At 41.0% G+C, this 25,617-nt stretch overlaps 1 protein-coding gene across 4 annotated transcripts in view; it reads right to left on the minus strand.

The window, feature by feature from the left end:
* Positions 1 to 960: 960 nt before the first annotated feature.
* The window catches only part of LOC130284356 (gamma-crystallin M2-like), a 70,193-nt gene continuing 45,536 nt past the window's right edge, over positions 961 to 25,617 (minus strand). For all 4 annotated transcript variants that reach the window (XM_056534631.1, XM_056534633.1, XM_056534634.1 and 1 more), the window contains 2 exons: positions 6,425 to 6,667; positions 961 to 1,290 (listed from right to left, as the gene is read on the minus strand). In XM_056534631.1, the coding sequence (XP_056390606.1) occupies positions 1,015 to 1,290; positions 6,425 to 6,667 (519 nt within the window). In that variant the 3' untranslated portion in view covers positions 961 to 1,014. The remainder of the gene's footprint in view (positions 1,291 to 6,424; positions 6,668 to 25,617) is intronic.

Below are 25,617 nucleotides of genomic sequence, written 5' to 3' on the forward strand. Positions count from 1 at the left end.
ATTAAAAGATTAATTTTGAAATTTAAATTGAAGATTTATGGTAGCTAGTGCAACCATAAACATTTTTAGGCCCATGCCCAGGCCCAGCAACATGAGTAAACCATATATTGTCTGAATGACACAGCCTGGAGGTGGCTGAAGCATGAGGAGACCATACAGTGACAGAATGGCACAACCTGGAGGTGGCAGAAGCCTGAGGAAATCATTGAAATTTAAGATTTTTGAAATAGAAATTGAGGATTTTGAAATTGACATTTTAACTCCCAAGTTTTAGTGCCCCAGGCCACAGCATGTGGGTGCAAAGGACCAAATTTAACAAAGAGTCACATGGGGTCACCCTATAGTGGCTGAATTGCTGCCTGGAGTTTGTGGCAGCATGGGGAGACCATGTAGTGTCTGAATGGCACAGCCTGGAGTTGGCTGAAGCATGAGACCATATAGTGTCTGGCAGCAGCATGAGTATATAGTGCTGGCAGCAGCATGAAAAGAGACCATAAAGTGGAATTCCAACGTGTGGCAATGTCACAAATCAGATTTTGTTAGGGGATACTGTTCTGACGCTGCAGCTCAAGGAGGGTGTGCTTTGCGGTGTACGAGTGGCTGAAGTGCATGCAAAGTTTCCTTCCTATTATTAGAATGTCTTGCAAATGGGGGGCACACTTCAGGAACTGCTTCACAACCAGATTGAGCACGTGGGCCATGCAGGGGGCATGGCTCAGCCTTCCCTGCCGCAGCTCATGCAAGATGTTCTTCCCGTTGTCAGTTACCATGGTTCCCATTTCCAGTTTTCATGGAGTAAGCCATGCTCCGATTTCTTTACGAATTACTTTTAGCAGTTCCTCCCCTGTGTGACTCCATTTGCCGAATTCGTGGAATCGGCCGAATCAAAACTTTCAATAATTAGCCCATCTCTAATCACCATAGCTCTAAGTCTATTTTTATTGCATATAGTGGAAACGGTAAGCAGTACGTAAAACATTTTTATTTTCTTTACATGAGTGATTTGCAGTATATTTAATAAAAGTCTGCAATTTTCTTCAAAGACCCAACTTTGGAATTTGTAGATCCCCAACTGGCACATTTTCTATATTCACCAGGTCTAAGGAAATACTGATTTCCCCTAAAACCGGGTTCTTCAAAAAAGACCCAGTAACCATCAAGAACATTGCAGGACAATATATCATTGGTATGAAAACTATCATAAATGTTTGAACAATCGTTAAGGTACTCCTTCATCTGGCCACGGAAGTCTTCTCTCTCATACAACCTAATTTTGTAAGATCCACGATGCTGTAAGGAAGAAATAGAACATAAGATGACATATTTTAAAACCTAGTCAGCAAGTGAATTAAAACTTTAAAAAAAAGGATACTAAATGCTTTTAAATAATATTTTAGAACTACAACTTACCATAACTATCCATAGTATAACAGGCAAGTAAAGAAATTATGATATATATGACCCTATGGGAGCTGTGTGGAGCATACATTTACAGAGCTATTATACCTGTTTACTTTATGTGTTTTGGGATGTTTTTATGTACCTATGTCAGCTCAGACCACAAGCTCTTCCTGAACTGATTGGCAGTTCAGCACCTTAAGGCTATGTTCACACACTGGAATGCCACACAGAAAATCTCTGTGCAGACATTCCATAGACTGTGGACGCCAGCATAATATGCCAACACTACTACTGCACAGGAATGCTCCATCTCATAGACAGCTCTGCATTCCATGCGGTGTCCGTAGAAAGAATGAACAGGTTTATTCTTTCTGCACACACGGAAAACGGAATTTCCATGCCGGAAACATCTGGCATGGTAATTCCTCCATGTACAAAATGCAGCAGAATCCCATTGAATTCAACTCTGCTGCAGCGGAATTTTGCACAGAAATTCCAACTTGTGAACATGGGCTGCAGGCCCAATTACACAGGCCAAATAGCCAAACAGGTTATTATTACCATGTGCTATTTGGCCAGAAACAGCAATTAGCCAAGAAACAAGCAAACACTTATCTGCCAGCTGATCGCTCATATGATGCACATCTCTCCATGTTAGGGGGTGTGCAGTCAACGAACAACTAAAGCAAAGGACTGCACATGTGATTAAGTGATTGTTCCTGCAGCCCTCTCTACATGATAGATGAGGGTAGGGCTGCAGTCTACAAGATTGGAACTTCCTTACACAGCACATCGGCCCATGTAATAGAGCCCTCCCCACTTCTCTTTCCTCTTCCCACATTCAACATTAACCCTTTTCTTCTCCCTGTCTACTAATTACAGTATCATTCTAGATATTTTTTGGAAGGAACTAGAAGAGCAAAATATAGGTAAGGAAGTGAAAGCTAACCATACATACATATTCATATAACATGGTGTAACATAAAATTAAACATAGTCGGATAAAAAATGCATACATAAAACACATTGATATCACTTTACATTTTTTTTTTTCATATTTGCTATATACTGTAATCTAAGCCTTGGTCAAAAATACTTACCAAGCTTTATTATGTGAATGAGAAAATTTGTAAATCTCTCAGCAGAGTAGAACTTAAAGGGCTACTTTGGCCATAGACACCATATTCACTATCCAAAGGATAGGGGAAAGGATGTCTGATCATGGGGGGGGCACGTCTCCAGTCCCAGAAACAGAGAGGTTTCCGAGACTGGAGCAGCAGCCCGACATAGAATGCGGGTGCTACACGGAGATGAAAGATAGAATGTACGATTGTAAGATAGAATGTAAGATAGGTTAAACAAAAGAAACAGAGACAAAAAAGGATAATTTTTTCAACTGTTTTTGATATACACCATTAATTAAATGCACAGTAAGTAAATAATGGAATTTGCCCAAGGCCGACCTTAAGCACGGAAAATCCCTTCATTGTTTTTTTTTCTTTTTTAAATTCTTTATTAAAATTTTATGCATAATTTTAACACACAAAATACAGTAGTTACATAACTTCAATCTTGAACTTGCTAAATAAAGAAAAGAAAAGAGAAGAAGGCAACAAACAAATCTTCTTTGCTAAGGAATACTTCCCTTCAGTTATGCCAACACATAACACCCTTGCTGAAAAGAAAAAGCTTATAAATAATCTCATCAAAACACAAATTACATATAACTACCTATCTTATATCTATCTATCTATCTTTAATTACCCCCCCCCCATCCTACACCCCACCCCACCCTAAGAACCGTTGTCTCTCTTTAAGAACCTTTCTAAAGATAGCTCCATAAACTCTATTGACTCCTAAAACTCAACCCATGGGGACCAGGTAGTGAAGAATTCAAGGCAGGAATCTTGCCGAGCTGATCTTAAATTCTCTAAAATGCCTCAAATCATTGCCGCCATAGGGCCATAGAAGGAGTCTTCTCCTGTCGCCACAATGCAGGAATACAATTCCTGGCAGTTTGTATTAATAAACATAAAAGCGAGTTCTTATATTTAGCTAATGGTATATTGTTGTGTTGTAGAAGGAAAAAAGCTGGATCTAGTGGAATTTCTTTCTTTGTTATTCTTATAATCACATCTTAGACCTTTGCCCAGTAGTTTGTTAGTTTTGGACAGGACCAAAATATATGAAGTATATGCCCTCGTTGTCCCTGCAGCGCCAGCATTTATTGCTTTCCCGAGCATACATTTTATGTATTTGGCTGGGGACTCAATACGATCTTGTCAGTATCTTATAATTAGCCTTTTGATTATTCATGCTAACTGACCAGCAGTGAACAAGTTTAAAAATCTTACTCGTGGTTCAGCTGGGTCCTTAGATCTTTTTTCCTATTTATCTGTAAACGCAGGGGGTGAGTCGCTTGGGGTCCTTGACCACAATTTATATATGAGGGTGTTTTTCACTTGGTTTTCATCTATGCATCTAAGTTCCTCAAATGTTGTTGTTTGCTGTGTAAATAAATGTGGGCTTGGTAATGTATGCAAAAAATGTTTCAACTCCATAGCTCTCCAGTAGCCTAAAGGGACGGGGATACTTTCCTCAAGCGTTTTTATCCAATCCCCTATGTCTGATTCCCTTCTCAACTGACATACCCTGTATTTATCCTTTTCTAACCACCGGTGAAATATTGGGTTGTTTAAACCTGGGGGGAACTTTGGGTTACCAATGATCGGATATATGGACGAGTTATGAGGGAGTAGTTGTCTTTGTACCCTAGAATCATTACATACACCCCAGGTCGGCCCAGTCTTAGGATGTTTCCTCAAGCCCTTAACCCCTTAACGACCATGGATGTAAATGTACGTCCTGGTTTGGCGATACTTCGCGCACCAGGACGTACATTTACGTCCTGTGTATGACCGCGAGCGTCCAGTACTTATTAGCTGCTGAATACTACAGAGAAAATAATTTTCTTTTTGGAACACAGTGCTCTCTGCTGACATCTCTGTCCATTTTAGGAACTGACCAGAACAGCATATGTTTGCTATGGGGATTTTGACAGAGAGCACTGTGCTCATGATTCAGCAGAGAGCTCTGTGTTCCAAAAAGAAAATAATTTCCTCTGTAGTATTCATCAGCTAATAAGTACTGGAAGGATAAAGATTTTTTAATAGAAGTCATTTACAAATTTGCTTAACTTTCTGGCCCTAATTGATTTTAAAAAAAAAGTTTTCAACCGGAGTACCCCTTTAACCCCTTAAGGACCAAGGACGTACTGGTATGTCCTTGGTCCTGCTTCCCTGATATAACGCGGGGTTACACGGTAACCCCGCATCATATCACGGCGGGCCCGGTGTCATAGTGAAGCCGGGACCCACCGCTAATAGCGCGCAGCGTCGATCGCGGCGCCGCGCGCTATTAACCCTTTAGCCGCGCGCTCAGAGCTGAGCCGCGCGGCTAAAACCGAAAGTGAAAGCTGCCGGTTAACTCAGTGGGCTGTTCGGGATAGCCGCGGCGAAATCACGGCATCCCAAACAGCTTACAGGACAGCGGGAGGGCCCCTACCTGCCTCCTCGCTGTCCGATCGCCGAATGACTGCTCAGTGCCTGAGATCCAGGCATGAGCAGTCATGCGGCAGAATCGTCGATCACTGGTTTCCTATGAGAAACCAGTGATCAATGATGAAGATCAGTGTGTGCAGTGTTATAGGTCCCTATGGGACCTATAACACTGCAAAAAAAAGTGAAAAAAAAGTGAATGAATATCATTTAACCCCTCCCCTATTAAAAGTTTCAATCACCCCCCTTTTCCCATAAAAAAAACACAGTGTAAATAAAAATAAAAATAAACATTTGTTTGTTACTTTGAATTGCTATAATCTTGAAAAAGGAATATAGAATCTTCACCAGCAGGCATTGAAAGGCGTACAATATTTTTGGAAAAATATACATTTTAAAAAGTGCAGATCGACCAAACCATGAAAACAGGTTCCCTGACCACTTTCCGCACATACTTTGCATAGTTACATAATTAGTATGGTTGAAAAAATAAAAATACGTCCATCAAGTCCAACCAGGGAATTGAAGGGAAGGGTGTAAGGGGATAAGGGGAAGGGATGTTGTTTTATAATTCTGCATAAGCATTCATGTTATTTTGTTCCAGGAATGCATCTAACCCTGTTTTAAAGCTATTAATTGTTCCTGCTGTGACCAGTTCCTGAGGTAGACTGTTCCATAAATTCACAGTTCTTATGGTAAAGAAGGCGTGTCGCCCCTTTAAACCTTTTCTTCTCCAGACGGAGGGAGTGCCCCCTCGTCCTTTGGGGTGGTTTAACCTAGAACAGTTTTTCTCCATATTTTTTGTATGGGCCATTTATTTACTTTGAATCTGTGTGACTAAGGGTGAGAAGTTAAATTTATATAATGGTTTCGGGTCTGCCGGGATCCATACTCCCAGTAGCTTAATTGCTTGTTTTGCCCATTTAAAGTTGAACACCAGTTTAAGTTACTCTATAATTTTATTTTGGAGAGAAACATTGAGCTTCTGACTTCCCATAATTAATTTTAAAGTTAGAGAGTCATGCATATAGCTCCAACTCCTTCATCAAAGATGGTAGTGTGCTTAATGGATTTGAAATATAGAACACCAAATCATTGGCATATGCTGCCACCTTATGCTTTATTCCCCCCAGGTCTTCATTCGCTCGTATCCTGCAAAGGAATGGTTCCAACGTCAGAATGAGGACCAAGGGGGATAGGGGACACCCCTGTCTTGTACCGTTCCCCATGGAAACTCCTCCGACAATACACAGCTTAATTTATGACATCGGTATTGCAATGTACTATTAAAACAGCTGTTAACTCATGTGTTTCCTTTTTTTTTTAAGTTTGACTTTAAATACAGTCTGGCACAAATTATGTCTGATTGCCAAAGCTGCATGAAATGAAATTATGAAATTAAAATACTGTTATGTGAAAAAAAAAAAAAATATATAATAATAATTCAGCATATAATGTAGACTTACATGTGGAATTGAATGGCAAGATCTAATGGAGTCATTTAAACCCAGCCAGCTCTGGTAGTCAGGATAGTCTCCTTTTTTAAGGTAGTATTGATGCCCCATGTAGTTAGATCGTTCATAGATTACCCAACATCCATTTTCTACCCGGATTGAGTTGCAGTGAGCAAAGAAGGCATGCAGATCTGCATTGTCTCCAGAACATTCATGAGACTTTCCTTGAAAGTTTCTGTCTTCATAAAAAATTATCTGTTAAGAAAAAGTTATTTAAAACATGAATCCAATGTAAAATAATCTTAGAATCAGATGTAAAATGTAAAAATAACCATCAAACAGTAAATATTGACGAATAGTGAAATATTATAAAGCACTGTCTAAATCTGAATTTCAAAACAGTATGAACTTTTATGGCCGTATATTGTATATACAAACAGTATATGTAGCAGTGTCTTCTATTACCTTGCCCATGATGGAGTTCTAAGTGTTCAACGCTTCAGTGGAGTGGCTCTAACAGCTTATATATGCAGGCCAAGGAGCTGATCTGCATTCTCCATACAAATGAACTCTCCTCACAATAAAGGTTCATTATATGTGATCTTTTCTGTGTGGTACAGTATGACTGTACTTTCATTGGTTGCTGTTCATGTAGGGTTTATAGAACAGGTTAAATCAGCAAAACCTTTTATAATGTCACATGCAATCTGAATAGAAAGAGAGGTCAATCTGGCATGGTGACAAAATGCCCATTATGTTTGTCTGACTTATTGTTAAAAACATATTTAAACAAGGTAAGTAACCACATATTTATATGTGTTAACATATCTTTGGCGGTCAGACCATTTGAAACCATCAACTGAATACTTGCCCTAGATGTACACAACTGTAAGCCTAAACAGCATACATTTTATACATTTCATCCCATTAAAAAAGTATACCAAACAGTATAAGGTTTTCTTTATTTCTATGTTCCTTTTCAGTATATCAACACATGCAGGTTGATCAGTGAAGCAGTTGCCAATAGCAACCAATCATATTACAACTTTCATCTTTAACCCTTTAAGGGTTTAATTATTAGTGGGACAAAATTGAAAAAAAAAAACAGGTCCCGGACGTTGAGAGCCACCGGGACCATCCCACTATGACACAGAGCGCATAATGGCCCTAATTTACTATTGCAAACCCGACATGTTTTGTCATGTTTGGTTGTGCCCCAGAAATGCTGTCTGCGCCAGAATGTGCGCCAAATTTGCGCCAGAATTGAAAAAACCCCGACTAACTCTCCATTTTGCTAAGAAAACCTGAAAAAGGGGCGTGGTCGCTGTAAAAGGGGTGTGGTCTCTGAAAAGGGGCGTGTTCCTGACATTTTCACAAAAACCCAACATATTTACTAAGGTTTCCACATAAATTGTGGTGGATTTCAGCTGAGGAAAACCAGACAGATCAGAGCATGTGTAAAAAAAAGCAAAGTGTAGGGAAAATTTAAAATGTAGGGAAACCTTAGTAAATACTGTGGAAATAAAATTGTAGGGAATTAAAACCCACAAAGAAACCTACACTCCACTCTTAGTAAATGAGGGCCAATATGTCCTGCCATTGATATTGCAAAAATAAGTAAGGGCCACCAGAGAGCACAGTTAACTCTGCACATAACCACTCTGAACAATAGCAATGCAATGTTTCTGCAGAAAAACTTTAAGTACCTAAGTGTTCCATTATGTTTAACCCCATAGCATAGTTGGTATAAGTTAAATGGGTACTCCGGTGAAAGCCTTTTTCTTTTAAATCAACTGGTGCCAGAAAGTTAAACATATTTGTAAATTACTTCTATTAAAAAATCTTAATCCTTCCAGTACTTATTAGCTGCTGAATGCTACAGAGAAAATTATTTTCTTTTTGGAACACTGATGGCATCACGACCACAGAGCTCTCTGCTGACATCTCTGTCCATTTTAGCAACCGTGCATAGCACATGTATGCTAAGGGCAGCATGGTGGTTCAGTGGTTAGCACTGCTGCATTGCAGTGCTGGGGCCTTGGGCTCAACTCCCACTAAGGACAACAATAAATATAGAGTTATTATTATTCTAAAGATGTCAGCAAAGAGCATTGTGCTTGTGATGTCATCAGAGAGAATTCCAAAAAGAAAAGAATTTCCTCTGTAGTATTCAGCAGCTAATAAGTACAGGAAGGATTAAGATTTTTTAATAGAAGTAATTTACAAATCTAACAAATAGTAGCAAGAGAGAAGTGGGTGGGCACTGCTGAAAAATCACTATGCGAACACCTAATCAGTATTCCCGGGTGTGGCTGGATATGGTGCTGGACATACACAGGTAAGAGTCCTGATAAAATCGCAATAGAAGAAGGAAATGATGTCCGCACTCACCATGCCGTAGAAAATTGGATATGCTTTATTAGCGTCTTCAGAGTTCCATAAGAAACAATATCAAAAACACCCGGGTGCAGGGAGGGGGAGCTGCTCCTGGCAAGGAGACTGGGAGTGGCTGTCAGAAACAAACATCCGCTCCCAGTCTTCTTGCCAGGAGCAGCTCCCCCTCCCTGCACCCGGGTGTTTTTGATATTGTTTCTTATGGAACTCTGAAGACGCTAATAAAGCATATCCAATTTTCTACGGCATGGTGAGTGTGGACATCATTTCCTTCTTCTATTGCGTAATTTACAAATCTGTTTAACTTTCTGGCACCAGTTGATTTAAAAGAAAAAAGGTTTTCACTGGAGTACCCCTTTAAAGGCATACTACCATGCTGACAACTTATCCCCTGTCTAAAGGATAGGGTGATAAGTTGCCTGATCGTGCGGGGTCCCGCCGCTGGGGACCCCGCTATCTCGCACGCAGCATCCCGCTCTCATCAGGCCCCAGAGTGATCATCGTTCCGGGTCTGATGACTGCCGATCTCGGGGCCAGAGTATCGTGACGTCACATGGGGGCGGAGCTTTCTCGCCCCTGCCATAGACTTGCATTGAGGGGGCGGAGCGTGACAGAACACGGGGGCAGAGCAGTGACGTCACGATCACCGGCCCCGTCATCAGACCCAGAGCGGATGTTCGCTCAGGGGCCTGATGAGAGCGGGGTGCTGCGTGCGAGATCACGGGGGTCCCCAGCGGCGGGACCCTGTGCGATCAGGCAACGTATCCCCTATCCTTTAGTTAGGGGATAAATTGTCAGCATGGTAGTACCCCTTTAAACAAATTGGGTCACAATTTATTTGTATGACAGAATACTTCTTCTTTTACTAAATGTGTCCCTAGCAAATATCTAATCAATGATAAATACCCACCCATTACATATTTTAACTTTTGGCTCGACCCTCTGGCATTCCAAAATACTATTCTATTCATTTACCATCCACCAAGCTCCAGACAATAATACTCTGGAAAAAGTCCACTTTACTGCATTGCTAATTTTATTATGTTTCTCCATTGTGTTTTGTTTGTTGTTCTCAACCTTTTTAACTCAGTGGTAAAGTTTAAGGGGTACTCCACCCCTAAACATTTTATCCCCTATCTCCCTGATGCAACCAGCGTTTGTTTAGAGTGTTGGTTGCAGCTCCAGAGGCTAGTGATGTTATGGTCATGCCCCGCTCGTGACATCACAGCCACGCACCCTCCAACACACTTGCACTGAGGGGGCATGGCCGTGGACATTTTGTTTTTCACCGGAGTACCCCTTTAAGCTTAGGTTGCTAAATTAGTAGTTGTAGAAAAAACTCTATGGGAAGTGGAGAGAGATTTGAACATACAGTTATGAAAAGAAAACATTTATGGATTCATATATCAGGACATCATAAAGAAAAAAAATCGAGTCCATAGAATGCCTTAACCCTTTAAAAGTTAATGGACATACATGTACTGTGTGCCTGCTAATTAGCATACCTGGACGTACATGTACGTCGTAAGAGGGTCCAAACTATGAAAAGGGTGCAGAAACTGTGCTTGCTTTATAGACCACAGTTCATGACTGCTATCAGCAGCCAGGGACATACCCGTAATGGCGAACATCAGCAACTATACTGATGCCCACCATAAAGCCTTCAGATGTATTAAGCAATATTAATTACGGCATCTGAAGCATTAGGAGGAGATTTGTTAAACTTATCAGACCACCCACAGCAAGTCAAGAGGTCTCCCTAATTACTTCATGCCACAATTCATTGATCCATTTGTATGGTCTGTCTTCTGGCCCTCATACAGCTGCATCAGAATATGGGAATTTTAAATGTACTTATTTTGTTGGCCTTATTTTTAAAAGTAGTACAATAGAAAAGCATGTCAGTTTTACTGTAAAGTAAACTGTGTTAAAAAAAATAAAAAAAATAAAAAAGCTGCTAAATTTCAGGGGCTTTTTTCAATGTACCACCTTAAATAATAATTTTATATATTAATTTGGTTATTTTGCCATACATTTCATGATAAAAAATGTTGATCCCTACAGTCAAACCTGACTGTGGCATCTAAAGGAACCTTTAAACAGTTCCTGGTGGTCCAGTGGGTTGGGTTTTTCCCCCCCGGAGAGTGATCGTGGGAGAGCAATCCACTGCTGAGGTAGCCAAAGGGCTTACCTCTCCTCCTGTGGCTGCTGCGGCTCTGTGATTGAGAGGGCCTGGCTGGACCAGGCTTTGTCAATCGAGTGCAGAGCACACAGATCATTGTACAGGGTGGGCCATTTATATGGATACACCTTAATAAAATGAGAATGGTTGATGATATTAACTTCCTGTTTGTGGCACATTAGTATATGTGAGGGGGGAAACTTTCCAAAAATTGGAAACAGGACCCTCAGTTTACGCAGAAGATTTTGGTCAGTGATGAGGCAAACTTTTATATGACTGGTGAAGTTAACAAACAAAACCACCGCTATTGGTATGACACTAACCCACATTGTATACATCCCTCCAAGACTGTTGGAACACAAAAATGTACAGGGTACATTCACACAGGCAGGTTTACAGTAAGTTTCCTGCTTCAAGTTTGAGCTACGGCAAATTTTTTGCCGCAGCGCCTACTCCTACCGGTAAGCTCACTGTTAACCAGTGTGAACGTACCATAAAAACACTACACTACACTACACTAACACATAATAAAGGGTAAAACACTACATATACACCCCCTTACACTGTCCCCCCAATAAAAATGAAAAACGTATTGTATGGCAGTGTTTCCAAAACGGAGCCTCCAGCTGTTGCAAAACAGCAACTCCCAGCATTTCCGGACAGCCAATGACTGTCCAGGCATGTTGGGAGTTTATCAACAGCTGGAGGCACCCTGTTTGGGAATCACTGGCGTAGAATACCCCTATGTCCACCCCTATGCAATCCCTAATTTAGTCCTCAAATGCGCATGGCGCTCTCTCACTTCGGAGCCCTGTCGTATTTCAAGGAAACAGTTTAGGGCCACATATGAGGTATTTCCGTACTCGGGAGAAATTGCACTACAAATTTTGGCTTTTTCTCCTTTTACCCCTTATGAAAAAGAAAAGTTGGGGTCTACACCAGCTTGTTAGTGTAAAATATATATATATATTTTTTTTACACTAACATTCTGGTGTTGTCCTTTACTTTTTATTTTCACAAGAGGTAAAAGGAAAAAAAGACCCCCAAAATTTTGCAATTTCTCCTGAGTACGGAAATACCCCATATGTGGGCGTAAAATGCTCGGCGGGGGCACAACGAGGCTCAAGAGTGAGAGCACACTATGTACATTTGAGGCCTAAATTGGTGATTTGCACTGGGGTGGCTGATTTTACAGCGGTTCTGACATAAATGCAAAAAAATAAATCCCCACATGTGACCCCATTTTGGAAACTACACCCCTCATGTAATGTAATAAGGGGTACAGTTGCAAAGATCTGTCAAACGCCTTTGAGGTTCATTTACACATCCGACTTTAACAAAAAGTCATGAAATACCTGTGAGGTGTGTAGTTTCCAAAATAGTATGCCATGTGTTTTTTTTTTTTTTTTGCTTTTCTGGCACCATAGGGGCTTCCTAAATGTGACATGCCCCCCAAAAACCATTTCAGAAAACTCACTTTCCAAAATCCCATTGTCTTCTGAGCCCTCTACAGCCCCCGCCGAACACTTGACATACACATATGAGGTATTTTCTTACTCGAGAGAAATTGGGTTACAAATTTTGATAGGATTTTTTTCCTTTTACCTCTTGTAAAAATTCAAAAACTGGGTCTACAAGAACATGCAAGTGTAAAAAATGAAGATTTAGAATTTTCTCCTTCACTTTGCTGCTATTCCTGTGAAACACTTAAAGGGTTGACACACTTACTGAATGTCATTTTGAATACTTTGAGGGGTGCCGTTTTTATAATGGGGTCATTTGTGGGGTATTTCCAATATGAAGGCCCTTCAAATCCACTTCAAACCTGAACTGGTCCATGAAAAATTCAGATTTTGAAAATTTGGGGATAAATTGGAAAATTGCTGCTGAACTTTGAAGTAGAATATGTCACAAAAAAACTATCTCGGAATCAGAATGATAGGTAAAAGCATCCCAGAGTTATTAATGCTTAAAGGGGAACTCCGGTGGGAAAAAAAGTTTTTTTCAAATCAACTGGTGCAAGAAAGTTAAACAGGTTTGTTTAAAAATCTTAACCCTTCTAGTACTTATCAGCTTCTATATACTACAGATATACTACAGAGAAAGTTGTGAAGTTATTTCCAGCCTGACAACAGTGCTCTCTACTGACACCTCTGTCCGTGTCAGGAACTGTCCAGTAGGAGAGGTTTTCTATGGGGATATGATTCTAATCTGGACAGTTCTGACACGGACAGAGGTGTCAGCAGAGAGCACTGTGGTCAGACTGGAAAGAAATTCACACATTTCTCTGTTTTATACAGCAGCTAATAAGTACTGGAAGGATTAAGATTTTTTAATAGAAGTAATTTACAAATCTGTTTAACTTTCAGGCACCAGTTGATTTGAAAACATTTGTTTTCTACTTCTTTCCACCGGAGTTCCCCTTTAAAGGGAAAGTGGTCAGATGTGCAAAAAACGCTCTGGTCCTACAGTAAAAATTGGCCTGGTCCTTAAGGGGTTAAAAATTGTAATCCTTCCAGTACTTATCAGCTGCTGTATACTACAGGGGAAGTTATTTTCTTTTTGAATTTCCATCTGTCTGACCACAAATTCTCATTTCAGGAACTGTCCAGAGCAGGATGGGTTTGCTATGGAGATTTGTTTCTACTCTGGACAGTTCCTAAAATGGACAGAGGTGTCAGCAGAGAGCACTGTGGTCAGACAGAAAGGAAATTCAAAAAGAAAATAACTTCCTGTGAAGCATATGGCACTAACATCACAGGGATCACATAAAGACAAGTCAGGTCTCCAAGCAACAACATCATACATAGCATTAAATGCATGCAAATAAAAATCAAAAAGCAGTACAGTAAAAATTGATAGAAAATCAAGACATGTCAGAAATCCAGAGACCTAAACAAAGCCTACGATCAACATCGACAGACCTGAAGAAATATCAACTCAGGAAGAATACAGAGACCAATAAGAATCAGAATGCAGAAACTCTGTCCATGTTTGCGAATAAAGAGTGTGTTGTACAGAAAATGTTTTTGAATCAGCTAGAAGCTCTTCCATTCGAAGTAAGGGAGTCATTTCGGCAAACTAGCCCGTAACTCAAGGCTGGTTTCTATTCTTCCATTGCCAGTAAGCCGGTAAGAGAAAAATGCTGCAGAACGATTTAGAAGCTGATCCGGTAGAACCCAGAAGCAAAGACAAAAAAAGAGGGGCAAAGGCATTATAGACTCGGATACCAACAAAATGGTTGAATCAACGAGCAAATCCACCAAATGTGCCACACTCCTTGCCATACTGCCAACAGGAATCAGAGACCTCTGGATATAATTTATGCAAGAGCACAGACATGTGGGATCATTGGGTCAGAATTTTATAAATAGTGAAAGGGACATTTTATGGCAATGGCAAAAAGCTTTATTCCACTCTTCCATTTGGAAAGTGAGACCTTGCTCTTTTTTCCCCAGCTAACAATAAAAGTCAGAGGTTTATCCGAATGTGGCCTATGTAGCAAGTCATACAATTGCGTCACGTCTTAGCTGGAGGAGTGGAATCGGTGCACAATGATTCATGAAGTAAAGAGGATCCACATAACACATACTAAAACTGCAAAACTTCATTTCACGTGTACATCATGAAAAAACATACTGAAGCCAATACAATTTGTCATGTTAGTTTTATTGGTTATTATTGACATTGGTCTTATTTAAATACAATTTAAACCAAATACTCCTTTAACCCTCATGCTTCATGCAATATAAATGTATGTCCCAACCGCTTGGGCCTTAGCCTACCGCAATGTACATTAGCATGCTGTTAATAAGGAGATCCATGAGGCAATCTCAGGAGCTGAGCTAACTATATAGATGGTGAGTGATAGCTGCTATCAGTAGACAGCATTCACTATTAATAATCAACATTATCAAACCGTCTAATGTTGGCCAATAACCGCCTCCCTGGATTCTAGGACACCTAATTAAACACTCTGAAGAGCTACCTCAGGTGATTGGATGCCAACAAACATTCATAATGGAGCATGCTCACGAATTGCACAAGTTGACATCTTCTACTGCTAAAGCTAGAAGTGATTAGCAATAAGAAAACCAACCGCAACAGGTCAATACTAAATATCTCAATTACATGGACAAATTTGCTTTTCTGCAAGCCAACAAGAAAAGTCGAAGTGATCTGCTTTTAAGAGGGCATAAAGTGGTGTTATTATAATGATTTTTCAGCGGATGTTGCCAAAAGATGTAGTCTTTACTTCTACCTACCTGCACTGAGCTTGTCACGCTACAGATCAAGTTCCAACCATGTTTCAGCTTTTCTTATTCTCAATGCTTAAAAGGTATTCGATAAAGTGGAATGAGACTGGCTGAAGTTAATCTTAGATTGGGACTATTTTAGAGTTTAAGGACCCTTTACTCTGCCAAAAAGCTCAAATTTATACCCCATGAATCTTTTCAGATCCCTTACCACTCTCAACAGGTACTAGACACGGGAGTCCCCTATCTCTCCTCCTGTTTAATTTAGCCCTAGAACCTTTGGCAGCTTATGTATTACAGTCTGATATATATATATATATATATATATATATATATATATATATATATATATATATATATATATATATAACAGTAACCTAATGAGCTGGAGGGAAGTCAAAATTGCATGTTTTGCAGATCAACAACAAAAAAGACCCCAGGGTGGGTTAGGGTAATTATCACCAAGAAACACCTTTGACCCTGGAGAACCCAGGGTCACTGATACCCTTATTAAATCCCACCCCTAAAACTTAACTTTTATTAGTGTTCAGATTAGAATTAATAAATAATAAGTGTATATTAAATGATGAGTGTTTTCACTTAAAAACACGGGTTGGTGTGCTTTATAATAGTATTTAGATTTTATCAAGTTCACCACTGTGTATGTATCAATTATCCCAGGTGGGCTGCAGTACCACCATAGATAGCACACCAACTCCCGCTAGTTAAAATGCTGTAAATGCCCCCTCTACATATTTCACTACATCCGTAGCGTCTTCAGGAGGGAAAATGGGCATCAACTTTCTGATCCACCATCTCGGTATTTATACCTATTAGGACCACCTACTTACATCATTCCACCTATCATGGCTTCACAGGTTGCAATGCACCTGTGTGCCCGATATTTGGACCAATCAGGTCCTATTCACCAATATTACCTGTGCCACCGTACATCCTATCACCATCCTGGAACGCCGCCTCGTCATCCTCGCCGACTCAGCACTGAGCGCCGGGCGATGACGTCAGTGTCACCTGTTCACTGGCAGTCAGTCACAGTTCCTTTGCGTTCCAAGCGTCCATTGTTTGCGCTCCACATCGGCGCGATGGTTCACTGCGCATGCCCGGGGACCGCGGCTGCGCATCAGCCTGTTTGCAGGACTTAGTCGGGTATTCGCAGACGGTACTGCGCATGCTCCAATGTTAATCCAACTTCAGAGCCACTCTTCTTCACATTCATTGGTACCTGACCATTATCTAGAGTTGGGATATTATGATGGTGATGGGTTAGATGTTCACCATAGGGATATTCAGGACTCTATCATTTATAGAATGCCCAGATTGAAATAATATTATATGGTATTCCCAGTTGTATTTATGAGATCTATTAGTATAGGTTTGCCATAATATCTGATATCTATATTGATAGGTGAATGGCCACAAATGTCACATGTACCTCCCCTCACATGTACACAGTGTACCCACATGTTAGCCATGGTATGGCATCAATCCCAGCACTGTGCACCCCAGGTAACATTCCAGGGGGATTCGATTGGGGCATGCTCATATATATAAATGATCAGTCATATTAGATAAAAAATATATGTATCCCTAGGTTTAATAATCATACAACTGTTTCCTCCCTTAGGTGTAGTACATCTCCATCTGGCGACCCCCTCTTGGACCGCCCCACCTCCACTCCACAACTCCAGGTCCCCCCTCGGACCGCATATTTAAATGGTGAGTGTCTTATGTTTTTATTCCAGATGCTGATTCTATTTTACCTTATTTCCTCTATTACACTCACCACCAATTGTTGAAGGTGACTAGCTTGTGCAATAGGGGATTTATTTGATAGGTTGCTGTGTTTACAGGTAAGTATGTAGGTGGGTAGATGTTTTATACTATATGGTTTGTTTAATAGGTTGCTATGTTTACAGGTAAGTATGTAGGTAGGTAGATATTTTATACTATATGGGTTGTCCTATTACTTATGGTGATCATTTCAATCTCACTCATCACCATAAAGCTATTGATATTCCTGTCTATTATTTCAATGTAAAAACGCCGCATAGGAGAAGCCTTCATTAAGGCCTCTTGGTGATAGACATTTGAGTCTATATATCCACTTGGCTTCTTCCCTTAGAAGCATTCTGTCTATGTTGCCCTTTCTCGGGCCTAATTTCAGGCTGCAAATGCCCCAGAACTTAAGACCAAATAGATTGTTGCCATGCATAGCATGCATGTGTCTTGAGATAGGTGTATCTGCTCCCGTCCTGATGTTGCTTAGATGTTGACTTATGCGTCTCCTAAACTCCTGTGTGGTTTTACCCACGTAGAGCTTCGGACATTCGCATTGGGCAGCATAGACTATATTCTTTGTTTTGCAATTTACAAACTGTCGAACTTCATAAACCCATGCGTCTACTGGGTTAGTAAATTTTTTGGTTTTGGGCAAGAACTTACAGAAACTGCAGTTCCCACAACCGAAGGATCCAATAACACTGCTGGTTAGCCAGTTGGTCGGTCTATCCTCTTGTCTCAAGTGACTATTTACCAGCAAATTCCGCAGATTGGGTCCTTGGCGGAATGTGACCTTGGGTTTTTTCCCAATTACTTCTTTCAGTTCAGGGTCCCTATGTAGTAGGTGCCAATGACGATTTAATATCGCCATTATTTTGTCACTTTGGCCATCATATGTGCCTATGCAGCGTATCGGCTGTATCGTATCCTCTGGTCGTGAATCTCTCAGTAGATCAGATCTAGCACTATCTCTCGCACGATGGTAGGCCGCCTTTAGATGTCTTCTGGGGTAACCCCTCTGTCTGAATCTCCTGAATAACTCATTAGACTCAGTTTGGAATGAAGTTTTCTCTGAGCAGTTCCTCCTGGCCCTTAGATATTGGCCAGTTGGGACGCTTTTCTTCAGGGACCAGGGGTGCCAATTAGTCCAATGAAGTAGTGAATTAGAGGACATGGGTTTTCTATATATCTTGGTTTGTATACAGCTGTTCTCATCTACAAATATGTTAAGGTCCAGGAAGTTAATTGATCGGCCACCTATTTCATAGGTAAACATCATACCAATGTTGTTATCATTCAGTGCCAAAATGAAATCCTTAAACAGTGCCCCATCACCATCCATAAAATGAGGACGTCATCAATGTAACGTCCCCAAAATAAAATGTGTTCAGTGTATGTGCTTAAGGTGTCCCCAAAAACCATGGTGTCCTCCCACCACCCTAAAAAAAGGTTTGCATAATTAGGTGCACATGACGCCCCCATTGCTGTGCCTTGTATTTGGTGATAAAATTTACCATTGAAAATAAAATAATTGTGTGTCAACACAAACTGAAGAAGTGAATAAACAAATTCATTGTGCTCCAAAAAATAAGTGCTCCTTGTGCTCAAAAAGTGTTTGACCGCTTGCATGCCTAGCTCATGGCGAATGTTGCTATATAAGCTTTCTACGTCTATGCTGGCTAAAATTATAGAGTCTGTGACAGTGATATCATGAATCTTAGTGAGGGTGTCTTTAGTGTCTCGTAAATGTGAAGGTAGTGTAGTAACAAAAGGTGCCAGAACTTCATCAAGGTAAATACTTGCCCCCTGTATCAAGCAATCATTACCTGACACGATGGGGCGACCCTTGATGGGATCAGTGGACTTATGTCTTTTAGGGAGTGCATAAAAGGTGGCTATGGTGGGGTGTGGATTGAACATAAATTTGAACTCTGACTCTGAGATCAGTGACTTATCTCTGGCCTCGATCAGTAATTTCCTATATTCCGCAAGATATGTAGTCGTAGGGTCGGAACTTAAGATCTCATATTTCTCCCTATCCACCAATAGACGCATCACCATTTCTATATATTTGGTTCTATCCAGGACCACAATATTGCCGCCCTTGTCTGAGGGCTTGATGACTATAGAGTCATCATCCCTCAGACAATCAAGGGCTTGCTGTTCCTCATGGGTCAGATTACTAGGGGTAGATGATCTCCTCGGATTAATTCTCTCAATATCCTGTGTTACTAGATCTACAAATGTCTCCACATTTGGGAACTGAGAGAATTGTGGAGTAGTTTGTGATCTCGGTTTTAATTCCGTAAAGGGAGCCGAGAATCGTGTTTCATGGCCCTCACTTTCCAACCAGAGTTTATGTAGATCATGTCGTACTCTTTCATCCCTCTCTAACATTCTTCTGTCATCATGGTCACTCTGGGAATGCCATTTATGTAGTGCCACCTTTCTGGCAAAGAGATTTATATCCTTTATCCAAGAAAATTTGTCAAATTTTGGTACAGGCGCAAAGGTAAGCCCTTTGCGTAACAAGTTCTCCTCTAGATTTGTTAATACCTTGGATGATAGATTGATGACTTTCAGGTCATCCTCCAATCTCCCATGTTTTGCAGATGACACATTTTTTCCTCAACTCCCCAGATATATACCTGGCAAATAGTTTAGAGACTCTAACCTTCTTCGGCAAATTTTTTGGGTTACAAAATCAATTTAGACAAATCTGAGCTCTTATACCTTCACAAGCATTTCCTCCACTCTTCTCTCTCTATCATCCTAGTAGTTTCCTCTCATATCACTTATTTGGGCATCAGGGTGGACTATACCCCTTCATTTTTATAAACTCTTAAATATTCCCCTCTGATTAATAAGGAGGCATACAATTACCTAATACATAGTAACATAGTTCATAAGGTTGAAAAAAGACCAGAGTCCATCAAGTTCAACCTGTACCCCTACTGAGTTGAGTTGATCCAGAGAAAGGCAAAAAAAACTCATATTAGAGGTAAAAATTCTCAATGACTCAAAATATGGCAGTCAGAATAAATCCCTGGATCAACCTTCTGTCCCTATAGATATACAGGGTGGGCCATTTATATGGATACACCTTAATACAATGGGAATGGGTGGTGATATTAACTTCCTGTTTGTGGCACATTAGTATATGTGAGAGGAGAAACTTTTCAAGATGGGTGGTGACCATGGTGGACATTTTGATGTCAGCCATTTTGAATCCAACTTTTGTTTTTTCAATAGGTAGAGGGTCATGTGACACATCAAACTTATTGATATGATGTGCTTGGTTTTAACGTAACTTTATTCTTTCATGAATTATTTACAAGTTTCTGACCACTTATAAAAAGTGACCTGACACCCATAATGTGGTGGTGCACCATCTTGCTGGAAAAACTCAGGGAACGTGCCAGCTTCAGTGCATAAAGAGGGAAACACATCATCATGTAGCAATTTCGCATATCCAGTGGCCTTGAGGTTTCCATTGTTGAAGAATGGCCCCACTATCTTTGTACCCCATATACCACACCATACCATAAATTTTTGTGTTCCATCAGTCTTGGAGGGATCTATCCAATGTGGGTTAGTGTCAAACCAATAGCGGTGGTTTTGTTTGTTAACTTCATCATTCACATAAAAGTTTGCCTCATCACTGAACAAAATCTTCTGCATAAACTGAGGGTCCTGTTCCAATTTTTGTTTTGCCAATTCTACAGCACCTGAAACCAGGGATACTGGAAGCCTGTGCTAATATTTCTCCTGCGGTGTTACTATCAGTGTGTGAAGAGTGGGAGAAGAGGGTTGCATTGACAATCCAACACAATGGGCAGCATGTAAGTGGTCAGAAACTTGTAAATAACTCATGAAAGAATAAAGTTACGTTAAAACCAAGCACATCATTGTTTTTCTTGTGAAATTCCCAATAAGTTTGATGTGTCCCATGACCCTCTTGCTATTGAAAAAACAAAAGCTGGATTCAAAATGTCCGACTTCAAAATGGCCGCCAAGGTCACCACCCATCTTGTAAAGTTTCCCCCCTCACATATACTAATGTGCCACAAACAGGAAGTTAATATCACCAACCATTCACATTTTATTAAGGTGTATCCCAATACATGGCCCACCCTTTAGTATACATAACCAGCAATGTTATTATTCTCCAAAAATGCATCCAGCCCCTTTTTGAACTCTTTTACAGAGTTCATCATGACCACCTCCTCTGGCAGAGAATTCCATAGTCTCCCTGCTCTTACAGTAAAGAACCCCCATCTGTGCTGGTGTAGAAACCTTATTTCCTCAAGACAAAGATGATGTCCCCTTGTTATAGATACAGTCCTGGGTATAAATAGATCATGGGAGAGATCTCTGTACTGTCCCTGATATATTTATACATAGTTATTAGGTCGCCTCTAAGCCTTCTTTGTTCTAAACTAAATAACCCTAATTCTGATAATCTTTCTGGGTACTGTAGTCCTCCCATTCCTCATATTACCCTGGTTTGAACCCTCTACAGCTCCCCTATATCTTTGTTGCCCAGTACTGTACACAGGATTCTATGTGTGGTCTGACTAGTGATTTGTACAGTGGTAGAATTATTTCCATGTCGTGGGCATCTATGCCCCTATTGATGCACCCCATGATTTTATTAGCCTTGGCAGCAGCTGCCCGACACTGGTCACTACAGCTAAATTTACTGTTAACTAAGACTCCCAAGTCCTTTTCCATGTCAGTCGTCCCAAGTGTTCTCCCATTTAATACATAATCCCAGCCCGGAATTTTCTTATATTTATCAGTGTTGAACCTCATCTGCCACTTCCCAGCCCAAACTTCCAACCTATCCAGATCCATTTGTAACAGTGAACTGTCCTCTATAGTGCTTACCGTTTTACAGAGTTTAGTACCATCTGCAAAGACTGCTACTTTACTATTCAACCCCTCTACAAGGTCATTAATAAATGTATTAAATAGAACAGGACCCAAGACTGACCCCTGTGGTATCCCACTAGTAACAGTCCCCCAATAAGAATAAGTACCATTAATAACCACCCTCTGTTTCCTATCACTGAGCCAGTTACTTAACCACACACATTCTCCCCCAGCCCAATCCCTCTCATTTTGTGCACCAACCTTTTATGTGGAACTATATAAAATGCTTTGGAAAAAATCCAGATATACGACATCCAGCGATTGTCCCTGGTCCAGTCTGGAGCTCACCTCCTCATAAAAGCTGATCAGGTTAGTTTGACAGGACCGATCCCTCATAAAGCCATTCTGATATGGAGTCATACATTTATTTTTATCAAGATATTCCAAAATAGCACCTCTTAGAAAACCGTCAAACAATTTACATACAAGGGAGGTTAAACTAACAGGTCTATAATTCCCAGGGTCACCTGGATTGCCTGCATGCATTTAAAAAAACTGTTTTATTTATTTATTATATATAAATAAATCCTTTTAAACCTACATCTTGCCTGAACCATTTCTGGACCGAGCAGCGCTGGACATAAGGGCCCCCTTTTTCCTCCTCATTCAGGGTCACCTTTTGACCCCTTTTTAAATATTGGCACCACATTTGCCATATGCCAGTCCTGGGGAACAGTCCCTCTAACTATAGAGTCCCTGAATATTAAAACTAGGGGTCTGTCTATTACATTACTTAATTCCTTTAGAACATGGGGGTGAATGCCATCTGGACCTGGTGATTTGTCTATTTTGATTTTTTTGTTGGCGGCACCGTACTTCTTCCTGGGTTAGACAGGTGACCTGTACTGGGGAGTTTACCTTATCTTGCTGTATTTCACCTGGCATTTCATTTTCCTCGGTGAATACAGTGGAGAAGAATTTGTTTAATATATTTGCTTTTACCTGATCCCCGTTTATAAATTCTTCCTCATAATTTTTTAAAGGGCCAAAACTTTCCGACCCCGGCAACAGGTAATTATGCCACCGGGGATGGGGGGAGGCAACGGGGCAGCGGCGCCGGCAATGGGTGCCGCTGCCCCTTCTCTCCCCCTGGCTATCGGCGCCGCTTCCCGTTCTGTCCCCCTGACTATCGGTGCCGGCGCCCCATTGCCGGCGCCGATAGCCAGGGGGAGAGAAGCGGCGCTGACAGCCAGGGGGAGAGAAGGGGCAGCGGCACCCATTGCCGGCGCCGCTGCCCCGTTGCCACCCCCCGTCCCCGGTGGTATAATTACCTGTTGCCGGGGTCGGGTCCGCGCTGCTTCAGGCCTCCGGCGTGCGTCCCCTGTGTCGTTGCTATGCGCTGCATGGTGCGGCGCATGACGTCAGTGCGCCGCGCCGTGCATAGCAACGACGCAGGGGACGCACGCCGGAGGCCTGCAGCAACGCGGACCCGACCACGGCAACAGGTAATTATGCCACCGGGGATGGGGGGAGGCAACGGGGCAGCGGCGCCGGCAATGGGTGCCGCTGCCCCTTCTCTCCCCCTGGCTGTCGGCGCAGCTTCTCTCCCCCTGGCTATCGGCGCCGGCAATGGAGCGCCGGCACCGATAGTCAGGGGGCAGAACGGGCAGGGGCGCCGGTAGCCAGGGGGAGAGAAGGGCCAGCAGCAGGGCTCTAGACCCCCAGAAAAGGCAGGGGGAGAGAAGCGGGCAGCGACGGCCTCTCTCCCCCTGCCTTTCCTGGGGGTGTATTGGCGTATAACACGCACATAGACTTTAGGCTAAAAATTTTAGCCTGAAAAGTGCGTGTTATACGCCGATAAATATGGTACATCGTACCGTGAGAATTTAAAATATTTTTAAAAGTCTCCCATTTAGTGTCAGTAGAGTTCTTCTTGAGGACATTATCCCATTTTATATTGTTAAGGGCTTCTATGAGTTATTCGACCTTTGCCTTCCTAAAGTTCACTGATATCACCTTGCAGCCATTCCCAGACTGAGGCTGTCAAGAAGCTGTAAGAGCGAAATTTGTTGCATGTGCGCTGCACTTCTGCTGCCGATAAAGTTGTGTTGGACCAATGATGTGTGCTACAGAGCTTTCCTTTCTCCCAATTTGGTTTCAATTGGACTCCTGATCTGCTACTCTGAACAGGTGCACCATCCGTATCCGTGGCTCTACTCCATGAGTCTGTACCTTTCCAAATAGATATACTGGGAACGACAGTGCCAGCATTTCTACTTATAACTAAATAGAAGCTTGTTGCTATTCGAAAAAATATTATTTTCTTGGACATAATAACAGCCTAGAAGGCAGTCCGCAAATTATATCGCCAACCATAATTCTTTATTTATCAGATTTCTCCTGCTATGGTGTTTGCTGACACTTCCTATTTGTACACTTAAAGGGGTACTCCCGTGGAAAACTTTTTTTTTTTAAATCAACTGGTGCCAGAAAGTTAAACAGATTTGGAAATTACTTCTATTAAAAAATCTTAATCCTTCCAATACATGCTTTTCTTTTTGGATTTCTCCGATGTCATGACCACAGTGCTCTCTGCTGACCTCTGCTGTCCATTTTTGGAACTGTCCAGAGCAGGAGAAAATCCCCATAGCAAACATGTGCTGCTATGGACAGTTTCTAAAATGGATAGCAGAGGTCAGCAGAGAGCACTGTGGTCATGACAGAGAAATTCAAAAAGAAAAGCAATTCCTCTGTAGTATACAGCCCATAAAATGTATTGGATAGATTAAGATTTTTTAATAGAAGTAACTTACAAATCTGTTTAACTTTCTGGCCCCAGTTGATTTAAAAAAAAAGTTTTCTACGGGAGTACCCCTTTAACCCAATTTATAGACAATGGCAATGTTGCCATTTTTTTGAAGTGTATGGCTTTTTTGAAGTGTGTGGCAATATCCTGAGGTTATATGGTTATAGAAGCAGGTCAAAAGCCAAATTAATGCTATCTGGGGGATATATTCCCTTGCAGCTTATGACCCTTAGTGTGAACCTTAGTTTCCATTATCTTGAAGACTCAGCAGATGATTCTATCTTAACAAAGGACATAGGGGAGTACACCTTTTTATCGTCAAAGTTCTAAAGGTGCTTAGTAAACCCTCTGCCTTTCATCTTTAACTGAACTAATGCAAGAAATAACTCATATTGCACATTTAGAATTAACCCCTTAAGGACTGAGCCCTTTTTCACCTTAAGGACTCAGCCATTTTTTGCAATTCTGACCACTGTCACTTTAAACATTAATAACTCTGGAATGCTTTAGTTATCAATCTGATTCCGAGATTGTTTTTTCGTGACATATTCTACTTTAACTTAGTGGTAAAAATTTGTGGTAACTTGCATCCTTTCTTGGTGAAAAATCCCCAAATTTGATGAAAAATTTGAAAATTTAGCATTTTTCTAACTTTGAAACTCTCTGCTTGTAAGGAAAATGGATATTCAAAATAAAAAAAATTTTTATTCACAAATACAATATGTCTACTTTATGTTTGCATCATAAAATTGACGTGTTTTTACTTTTGGAAGACACCAGAGGGCTTCAATGGTCAGCAGCAATTTTCCAATTTTTCACAAAATTTTGAAACTCGCTTTTTTTCAGGGACCAGTTCAGGTTTGAAGTGGATTTGAAGGGTCTTCATATTAGA

This window comes from Hyla sarda, chromosome 8 (assembly GCF_029499605.1).
Source record: "Hyla sarda isolate aHylSar1 chromosome 8, aHylSar1.hap1, whole genome shotgun sequence".
NCBI lineage: Eukaryota > Metazoa > Chordata > Amphibia > Anura > Hylidae > Hyla > Hyla sarda.